The 10,859-nt window shown below is 44.6% G+C and overlaps 1 protein-coding gene across 2 annotated transcripts; it reads right to left on the minus strand.

Moving 5' to 3' along the window:
• Window positions 1-3,621: 3,621 nt before the first annotated feature.
• On the minus strand, window positions 3,622-6,865 carry LOC110528630 (L-rhamnose-binding lectin CSL3). Of its 2 annotated transcripts, XM_036984244.1 has the most exons (9): window positions 6,766-6,865; window positions 6,438-6,473; window positions 6,313-6,357; window positions 6,037-6,172; window positions 5,802-5,920; window positions 4,517-4,561; window positions 4,281-4,416; window positions 4,096-4,203; window positions 3,622-3,862 (listed from the first exon to the last, which is right to left on the minus strand). In XM_036984244.1, the coding sequence occupies exons 1-8, from the start codon at window positions 6,794-6,796 to the stop codon at window positions 4,098-4,100; spliced, it is 654 nt and encodes a 217-aa protein (XP_036840139.1). In that variant the 5' UTR covers window positions 6,797-6,865; the 3' UTR covers window positions 3,622-3,862; window positions 4,096-4,097. The 2 variants fall into 2 exon arrangements, with proteins under 2 accessions (XP_036840139.1, XP_036840140.1); XM_036984245.1 differs by lacking the exon at window positions 6,438-6,473 and having other exon boundaries at window positions 6,766-6,829.
• Between the last annotated feature and the right edge of the window lie 3,994 nt (window positions 6,866-10,859).

The following is a 10,859-nucleotide window of genomic DNA, read 5'->3' on the forward strand; positions in this document are numbered from 1 at the left end:
GGAGATCTGTCGATGTGCCCTTGACCCTTTGTGTCTCTGGATAAGAGGCTGTTAGTAAGTAAGTTTATTACGAGATGAAATCATCTCTGGCTGAATTCACACATCACGGTAACATTCAGTTCAGGAAGGCAACTCCTACAAGGCAACTCCTATGACTAACTGGGAATGGGACGCAAGCGTAGGATTGATCACCCTGTCACTGGCCGCCTTTGGGGAGGGTGTATAGTGTGAAACGCCGAAACACCCTAGGAACCAAAGGTACACTACTGACGATGCACTCCCCACATTTCACCAGGCTCACTGTTCATGAACTCTTGGAAGTGCTTGCACAAAGGATAGTTATATATCCCATCCTGTGTTCTTGGAATCTGAATATCTGGACTTGTCCAGTGACTGCTGAGAAAGATCAGCTGACAACAGGGGAAAGTCCTTGTGGCGGCACGGAGAGACGGCTGACAGGAGGGAATAGACCCCACTGGGACAGTCATGGGGTAGCTTCCCATGCATGTTGGAAACACCCGCTTCAGCTACAGAAAGTCAACATACGAGAATACCCCTAGAGTCTGCGGGGGCGGAAGATGACTCATCGGCTGACAACATGGTAACGACTGGACCGGAAACAACTACGAGTAATGAGAGCACAGCACAAGAGAACACTACAGCAACTGTCACAAGTTCCGCTGCAACAGCGGGCCACAAACAGATGCAGGTATGTGTCTGTAGTTGGAGGAAAGTTACATCACACCATGGGTTGAGGATCCACCAGGGGAAGAAGGGGTGTTGGGTAAAGAGAGACAGAGGCCTCGCATTGATTACTTTCTTCGAAAGCGATCAAATCAGTCGAATGATGCACAGCAACTGGACGCAAGCCATAGTTTGCAGTGCATCGGTACCACTGTCATGGAGGACGTAAACTCAAGCACCGAAGTAACAACTGAGGTGGAACCAACAACAGGAGTGGAACTCACCGAGCCTCCCAGACCTGCAGTCGAGAGGAGACTACCAGGGCACAGACCGTATGTGAAGTGGCCTGGCGCCAGTAACAAGAAGTTGTGGGAAACAGTGAATACTGACTTTATCTTGACCCTCGAAACTTCGAGGCACAGTGGAGAAGAAGTTGGAGAGGATGGGGACATCTATGAGTACGGGGCAGAAAGCTTTGGAGTGCAAGAGGCAAAAGGCAGGAGAAAGGTTCCAACCCCACCAGTTTCCAGGAGGCAACAAGAAATCAAGCGCCTCGTTCAAGAAAGGAGACAGCTTAAGAAACAGTGGAAGAAGGCCTCGGAAGTGGAAAAGGAGGGCATAGAGGCACTTCAGGCTGACATCAAAACCCGGTTGGCATCCCTTCGTAGAGCAGAGAACCTACAGAAACGCAGAAGGAAGAAAGAACAAACTAGAACTCGATTCTATAAAGATCCCTCCAAGTTCCTTAAAAGTCTCTTCACGAAAGAAAAAAGTGGAGCTCTAAAAACAACAAAGAAAGACCTAGAGGAGCACAAACTTTGACTCAAAGCGACATGAACATCTGGCCATCCCATCAGATATCCCACCCATTGAACCCCCGGAACATCATATTGAGACCAGCCCTCCGACATGGAAAGAGGTGGAAAACACAGTTCGACAGGCAAGAACAGCATCAGCCCCGGGGCCAAATGGAGTCCCGTACAAAGTGTATAAGAACGCACCAGACGTCCTGAGGTTCCTCTGGAGGCTTATGAGAACAGCTTGGCAAAATAAGATAATACCCAAAGTGTGGCATAGGGTAGGCGGGGTCTTGATCCCTAAGGAGAAGGATGCAGTGAACATCAGCCAATTCCGCCCAATCTCCTTACTGAATGTCGAGGGTAAAATCTTCTTTAGGGTCATTGCCCAGAGGATGGCCGAGTACCCGCAAAGGAATGCGTACGTCGATACATCTGTACAGAAGGCAGGAATATCTGGGTTCTCTGGCTGCTTGGAACATTCCAACATGATCTGGCACCAGATCCAAATGGCCAAGGTGGAGAAAAGGGACCTCCATGTAGTCTTCCTCGACCTCGCCAATGCATTTGGCTCTGTGCCCCATGAACTCCTGTGGTCTGCCTTCAGATTTTTCAACATACCGGACACCATCACAACCCTGGTGAAGTCCCACTTCCAGGATCTGCAGTTCTGCTACACAACCTCATGGCAGTGCCTGAATGTAGGTATAATGGCGGGATGTACCATTTCTCCGTTGGCATTCATAATGGCAATGGAGGTTATCAGATCCTCAAAATGGGTTGCTGGTGGACAGTGAGTCGACTGGTTTCCGCCTCCCGCCACTCAGAGCCTACATTACAACATTGACCACCAGTCCCATGCACCAGGAGAATGCTCAGAAAACTTGAAGAACATCAGCTGGGCCCGTATGAAGATTAAACCATCCAAGTCACGCAGCATCTCAATTGTGAAGGGAGAACTCTCTGACCTGAAATTCATCGGAGATGACCAACTCCCAACAGTGTCTGAGCAGCCGCTAAAAAGCCTTGGAATGTGTTATGATGCAAGCCTGAAGGACAAAGACCAGGTGCAACAGCTGTGCAAAGACATTAGTAGCCTACAGTACATCGACAACACCCAGCTACCTGGAAAGTTAAAGGCCTGGTGTCTGCAGTTTGGTCTCCTACAACGGGTGTTGTGGCCCCTAGCAGAGTATGAGGTGCCAATCTCAACAGTGGAGAAGATGGAAAGAGGAGTCACAGGCTACTTAAAGTGGCTCGGAGTTCCACGATGCCTTACCACCATAGGCCTCTATGGAGATGGTGTCCTCAAGCTGCCCCTCACAAGTCTATCAGAGGAATTCAAGTGTGCAAAAAACCAGGCTCCAGATGACACTGAATGAATCTCGAGACCCAGTAGTGAGCATCAACACGCCGACCTTGGCAACTGGGCGCAAATGGAGGCCAGGAAAAGCAGTCCAGGAGGCAACAGCAGCCCTCAGACATGACATTGTGGGTCATTGTGGGGGACACCCCTGCCATGCATAGTCCCATGGGATGTTGGCTAACAACAAGGCAACTCCTATGACTAATTGGGAATGGGGACGCAAGCGTAGGATTGATCATTCTGTCGCTGGCCGCCATTGGGGAGGGTGTATAGTGCGAAAGGCCGTAACACGCTAGGAACCAAAGGTACACTGACGGTGCGCTCCCCAAATTTCACCAGGCTCACTGTTCATGAACTCTTGGAAGTGCTTGCACCAAAGGATAGTAACATCTCATCCTGTGTTCTTGGAATCAGGAGCCTACCACTTAGCAATCAAGGTTTGTAAGGACTACACATTGTATAAAAATGTCTTACCCAGCCTGCTTTGTGACCAGATTAGCTGGTGATGCATACAAATTAGGACCATTAAGGCTGCTGATGTCATAAGTACTACCTGTCAGTGAGTTGAGACCCGGGTACAATTGATTTAAAAATAGTTTGACCATCCAGATCATACCGCCTGAGGTGGTCAGGAAAGTGATCACAATGAGTATTTAACTTGCCTACAACTGCCTAAAGGTGGGCACAGATTACAGACATCAAGACAAAGGCACGTTAGCCCCAGGTACAAATGAGTCCGGTGAAAAGCTTGTAAGAGAGAATAAAGGACACATGTTCAGTAATATTGGTGTGACATTTATTAATGTACAAGAGGCAACTAGTATCGTCTTCCTGCCGCTTCATTTAATTCAGACCAACAACCACAGTTCAGAAATGGTGTTGAAGCATTTCTTAAACAATCTACACAGGTTTACAATGGTCATTGAAGTTGATTTGGAGGTTGGAGGAAAACAGCACAACCTGATGAAGATATCCCTGAAGCCTTGTACATCTTCAGGCTCCCCAGGAAGATATCCTGAAAGACAAATCGTCAGCAGGGTAGTCTAGTGGTTAGAGAGTTGGACTAGTAACCGAAAGGTTGCAAGTACAAATCACGAGCTGACAATGTACCAATCTGTCGTTCTGCCACTGAACAGTGGGTTGTCATTGAAAATAAGAATTTGTTCTTAACTGACTTGTCTAGTTAGATAAAGGTAAAATAAAATACAAATTCTAGTTCCCAGTCATGTGCACATATACAAAACTCACATTCAGTCACAGGTGTAAGCCACATCCAAGTACTTATAGGTTCCGACACAGGGGTCACCGAACACAGAGTTGGATACCTTGACGATACACTGGCGCTTTCCATCACACCTGTGTGTCAACAGGTAGAGGTTAACACCACAGCCAATGACTTCCTACAGCTAAATGCACGCTGAAGGTTTCCGTACCTTTCTGCCATTATGCTGGTGGTGGATTGCCTGAGGCAGTTGGTGTTTTTGAGTTGTTTATGTGGGCGCCCAATGGAACACACATCGTGTTGACGACGACCATAGTTGGCACGCTGAATACGGATCTCACCTCGATCTGAGGAAGAGAAAGGACAAACCTGGGTGTTGGTGTGGGCTAGTGACTAATATACACGGCACCACATGATTAAACTGTACGGTAGTGTTGACCAGCTTACCACATAGTAGTTGAGAATCAGAGCCTTCACATATGATGCTGCTTACTGCAAAGACAACACAGGAGTTACACCACTGGCCAGACACATTAAGACATACATTAGCCTGGTGAAGTGTTAGTGATGGGCACTAAAAGGGAATGTTGATTTCAGGTGCATTTTTTAAAAGTCATTATAAACTCGTTAGCATGAACCAAAGTACAAAAAGTTAGGCGCGTCATCTTCCACCGTTACCTTTTAGTTTCACTTCCTTATGAGCAGTTCTCAAAATGCTAACATGTTAAGCAAACTGGCTGGCTAGACCTAAACTGGTGAAAAAATAAAGTTGACCTGCTACACCTAATCTGTATTTCTACGCAGTTTGTGCCAGCTGTCAGATTGGCTATAAACCCTACAAAACTGTGGGAGTTGCACTAGCAAGTTACCGTTCACTGAAACATGGTAAACCAGATTAACCCTTCCATGTTCTTGCTGGAGAATTGAGCTAGATATGTCAATTTAAAGGAACAGCAGCAGCATATGAGACAAGTCAAAAGTTACTGCAAGAAGGGTCAATGCAGAGAGTCGGGTAGTAACTCAGCAGTTATGGCTTGGTGGAAGTAGAAGCCATTCAGGGTCCTGTTGGTTCCAGACTTGGTACATCCGTACCATTTGTTATGGAGTAACAGAGACCAGTATAACTTGGGTTGCGCGAGTTATTGACAATGTAGGGCCTGCTGACACACGTGGTGTCGAAATCCTGATGCAGGGAGCGCGGCCTCCGACGTACTGGGCCGTAAGCGATACCCTCTGTAGAACCTTGTGGTCAGATGCCATACCTAGTGGTGATGCAGCCAGTCAAGAAGCTTTCAATGGTGTAGAATTCAGGATCGGAGGGCTGATACCAATCCTTTTAGCCTCCTGGCAGGGACGGGCTCAGCCCTCAGTTTCCTGTAGTCCACTACCAGTTCCTTTGGCATCTTGGCACCACACTGCCAGGTCTCTGACCTCCCTATAGGCTACTCAAACTAAACAAGCTGCATATCCACAGCTTGCTAGGGTTAGTTAGCAGGTGAGGGTGGTTTACACTTGGAGAAACAAAAGTTAACAAGCTGGTACCATAGGGGAACCAACCCATTAACTTCCTTTTCTAGCAATCAGCTGAGCTTAGTTTTTTACAAGATTAACAGTGGGTAGGAGAATTAAACAGTATCCCAACATGCCACAGTCATACCGACAATACATTGAATCCAAATTAGGATATCGGTGCCCACCACTAAATATTATTAGCACACATTCAGAGACTGACTTGTTTCTTGCTGTTGGACACAGGAGTATTTGGTGTCCAGGTACTTATAAGTCCCGACACAGGGGTCTCCAAAAACAAAATTGGATGCAGGGACAATACACTCGCTCTTCCCACCGCATCTGTGTGTTTCAAAGACAGGTTGAGGTCATGAGTTCATACAGGTAAACACAACAAGTTCCAGCCATCTTGCTGGTGGTTGTTTACACTACAGCCAAGGAGTTACAGGTTCTAGTACCTTTCTGCCATCTTGCTGGTGGAGGATTGGCTGAGGCAGTTGGTGTCGGTGAGTTGGTTATCAGGGCGCCCAATAGAACACACATCGTGTTGACGACGACCGTAGTTTGCACGCTTGATATGGATCTTACCTCCATCTGAGGGAGATGGAGAACAGTGAGGCACGAAGGAGAGCCAAGTATGGGTCTCTATGGTGTGGGCTAGTGACGCTAATCTACAGTATAAACAATCATAGGTGGTCGGTGAGTACACTGTTCAGCAGTGTGGACTAGCTTACCACATTGCAGTAAAGCATCAGAGCCTTCACATGTGATGCTGATTGCTGCCAGGACAAAGAAACAGGAATTACACACCACTCACATTAGCTTGGTTAAGTAGTATCATCATTATTACATACAGTACCTCCATCTGTTAGTGTGCAGCAAGCTGTAGCCAGCACTGAAACAACATCACACAGCTAGTTCAGTAACATTCAACATCATATGCACTTGGACCATTAAGCTACAACTCAGCATTGGGCTCTATACTCAAGCATTTCAGTTATACTAAGTTTATTATATTCAAGTTCAGCATTTGGTCTCATATTCCATGCTTTGAATACCTTTTTGCCCAAAAGGAACAGAATGTCACTCAAATCATATTATATGTACTTCTTTTTACTCACAAAAATAAATATTGGCATATATATTTAAATTCTAATCTGCATCAGAAACAGATTTTGTATACTCACATGTGACCACCGTCAGTCTCAAAATGCACATGATGCCAGGTACAGGAGTGGTACTAACAGAGAAAAAGCAACTGATGATAACAAGCGCCAATACACCTGGTATTTATGTTATGTGACATGTCTTAATTTACCCAGGTGTATCTATTTGTCTCCAGGTGCACCTCATTGCAATTAGGGGCCGGCGTTTGCCGGTCAAAACCTGGCTATTGAGTCAGTCTCATGGAGTTAGATAGAGGACTCTAGATGGATGAAATCCACGTTGGCATGACCATTGCCATTGAGGTCTTCCAACATTTTAAAGTACCCTACCACAGGCCTACCACTGTTGTCAACAAACTTGATTATTGAGTCGCCACTGGGTGAACAGGGAGGACAGGAGGAGGCTTAGATCACACCCTTGTTGTTCCACAGTCTTGAGGATCAACGTGGCGGATGTGTTGTTGCCTACCTTCACACCCGAGGTCGGCCCGTCTGGGGGCTACTATACATTTTTTGACAATTGGCCTGGACCCTTTTACTACACGGAGTCTTGCTGATCCATCATGACTGATCTGCCGACGTAACCGCACGAAGGGGCTACAAATGACGTTGTCCATCGCAAAGTCCCTCTAAGGCCCTTCTGCTAGCCTGCAAGCCCAGGCCCGCAAGCTGTCTGAATCGCTGTGTCTCCAGCTCGCCCAGCTACTCAATGGACCCAATGATCACTCGGCTACGCATGCCTCTCCCTAATGTCAATATGCCTTGTCCAGTGCTGTTTTGATTGGTAATTATTGCCTTATTTCATTGTTGAGCCTCTAGCCCTGCTCAATACGCCTTAGCTAATCCTTTAGTTCCACCTCCAACACATGCGGCGACCTCATCTGGTTTAAATGATGTTTCTAGAGACAATATCTCTCTCATCGTCACTCAATGCATAGGTTTACCTCCACTGTATTCACATACTGCTATACCTTTGTCTGTACATTATGCCTTGAATCTATTCTACCGTGCCCAGAAATGTGCCCTTTTACTCTCTGTTCCGAACGTACCAGACGACCAGTTCTTATAGCACTTATCCGTACACTTATCCTACTACTCCTCTGTTCCTCTGGTTATGTAGAGGTTAACCCAGGCCCTGCTGTGGCTAGCTCCACTCCCATTCCCCAGTCGCTCTCATTTGTTGACTTCTGTAACCGTCAAAGCCTCGGTTTCATGCATGTCAACGTTAGAAGCCTACTCACTAAGTTTGTTTTATTCACTGCTTTAGCACACTCTGTCAATCCAGATGTCCTAGCCGTGTCTGAATCCTGACTTAGGAATACTTCCAAAAACCCTGAAATGTTCATCTTTAACTATAACATTTTCTAACAGATAGAACATCCAAAGGGGGCAGAGTTTCAATCTACTGCAGAGACAGCCTGCAGAGTTCTGTCTAACTATCCAGGTCTGTGCCCAAATAATTTGAGCTTCTACTTTTAAAAATCTACCTTTCCAGAAACAAGTCTCTCACCGTTACCACTTGCTACAGACCACCTTCTGTCCCAAGCTGTGCCCTTGACACCATATATGAATCGATTGCCCCATCTATCTTCAGAGCTCGTGCTGTTAGGTGACCTAAACTGGGACATCATTAACCTCTTACAGCCTCCCCACTACTTTGTGCAATTTCCACCTGAAGACATGCCCAAATCTAACAGAACCAAGGATTTGCATATTCTTGGTACCATTTGAAAGAAAACACTCTGAAGTTTGTGTACATGTGAATTTAATGTAGGAGAATATAACAAAATAGATCTGGTTTAGATATTTTTATATCATCATCTTTACAATGAACAACATAAAACAAACATTCAGATAGGATGATGGGGACAATTTGAGTGAAAAATAATAGAGGGCAACAGTACAACAGTAGCAAAGTTTCAGAACGATAACTTCCAAAATGAGTGTGCTACATGACATTTATTATGAAGTCACCCAGGTGTCCCAAACAAGTAGCCCAAATGTACCCAAGTGGCCAAATTGGTGAAGGTAAACATTTAGAAACAAATAACTATATACAAAATACCAAAATGGTATTCTAACACACCCCCCAAAAAAATGGAGAAAAAAAAAAGATTTTTTTACATTTATTGATAAAAAAATATGAAAATATACATATATATACATATACAAAATAACATGGGTAACTATTTACACACTTTCAATATTTGGAATACCCTCAGTCCTCTATGAAATCAAATATTTTTATATAGCCCAAGCCTAAAACCCCAAACAGCAAGCAATGCAGGTGTAGAAGCACGGTGGCTAGGAAAAACTCCCTGGAAAGGCAAAAACCTAGGAAGAAACCTAGAGAGGAACCAGGCTATGAGGGGTGGCCAGTCCTCTTTTGGCTGAGCCGGGTGGAGATCACAGTGGTTGTAGAGGGTGCAAAGGGACAGCACCTCAAGAGTAAAAATGAACAGTTTAGGGTTCCGTAGCCGCAGTCAGAAAAGTTGAAACAGGAACAGCGGCAAGGCCAGGTGGACTGGGGACAGCAAGGAGTCATCATGCCAGGTAGTCCTGACGCATGGTCCTAGGGCTCAGGTCCTCCGAGAGAGAGCAAGAGAGAATTAGAGAGCATACTTAAATTCACACAGGACACCAGATAAGACTCCCATTCGGAGTCAGTGTCACTGTGAATGAAAATATTCAGTTAGAATAGTTTCACATATGAGCCCTGTATCAACAGGTATAATAAACAGATAAATATAGAGAGTGGAAGGTTGAAGGTGAATATATTAGGTTGAATATATTATTATATTATTATTACCTGCTAGATCTACTGTCTCTTTTATATTATGACTAGATCTACAGCTAGATCTACTGTCTCCATTTCACTTTGGCCATTGATGTGGTCCTGCCCTCTCCTCAACAGTTTCAAATAGGCTATTTCATGTGGGTTGGGGTGGGGCGGCAGACACACGCATCTCACATTTCATGACATTACATGTTTATATATTGCTTCGGAAAAAAAAGAAAAAAAACAATAATATTTTATATTATTAATTTCAAACAAGGGCATTAGCATGATACGAACTTACCAGTCCAAAACGATGTCCTCTCCCGTTCAAAAAATATTCCTCCACAATCGCTAAATGAAGCATCCTACAACAATCTCTGTCTCACCTTCACAATCAATTTATTCTAAAATTGTGTGTACATCTGTATATCTAGAATTAGATTTAGCTTTCCCTGACTTAGTCGCCATAATGATTGATATATAAACAGCTGAATCTGCGCCTTTACCGAACAATGCAGTGCGTAATATGCGTAGCTCCTTCCGGTATGAAACTTCAATAGCGAATTACTCACTTTACGCTGGAGCTTACTACATGGGTTGGTCTAGCAGCACATAAACATGGCGTATTGCCGTTTAGCTCAGCTCATTGGCTATCTACCCAGCTAGATTTCAAGACGATCAGTGGTCATTGGGTTAAAAGACAGTCAATAAACGAAACAGCGGGCAAATCATTGGTGCACAATGATGTCATGACTTGTTGTCTTCAAATCGGTTTCTTACAGTCAATACGTCCCGCGAAATTGCCCATCAGGTTTGATTGTGTTACAAACAAACCAGTTGATTGCAGTGAAACCAAACATGACTGGAAAAGTCACGTTCTGTGTGGGTTATTTACCTGGAATGTGTGGTCGAAAATGGAATGAGACGGAATTCACGACACAAGCGGTTCACAAAATGTTTTGTGTTAGGCTATAAAAACAGATTTTATCAAACAAAAGATCATTCATTGTGTAACAATGAGCATTGGAATTGCAAACAGACGAAGATCGTCAAAGGTAAACGGTTTATTTTAATGCAGTTTGTGATTATGTTACGCCTGTGCTGGTTAAAAAAATATAATTATTATGGGGCTCCATGCTCAGATAATTGCATCGTATTCTTTCGCAGTAAATCCTTTTTTAAATCTGACAACGCAGTTGGATTAGCAAGATTCTACGCTTTCGATACATGTCAGACAATTGTATTTTCATGAATGTTTAATATGACTATTTATGTAGCGATCGTATGTTGTGGAATTTCAGCCCGCTAGTGGTTTCCGTGCGCAGAAAGGTTAACA

The sequence above is a fragment of the Oncorhynchus mykiss genome, chromosome 7 (assembly GCF_013265735.2).
Source record: "Oncorhynchus mykiss isolate Arlee chromosome 7, USDA_OmykA_1.1, whole genome shotgun sequence".
NCBI classification, from domain to species: Eukaryota; Metazoa; Chordata; class Actinopteri; order Salmoniformes; family Salmonidae; genus Oncorhynchus; species Oncorhynchus mykiss.

Bases quoted from the DNA above. Each gene is read 5' to 3' on its own strand.
- LOC110528630 (XM_036984244.1), bottom strand. From the start codon at position 6,796: ATGTGCATTTTGAGACTGACGGTGGTCACAT. The intron at 6,358-6,437 runs GTACTGTATGTA...TTGTCCTGGCAG, and splicing joins CTGCACACTAACAGATGGAG to CAATCAGCATCACATGTGAA. The intron at 6,173-6,312 runs GTAAGCTAGTCC...CATCTCCCTCAG, and splicing joins TGATGCTTTACTGCAATGTG to ATGGAGGTAAGATCCATATC.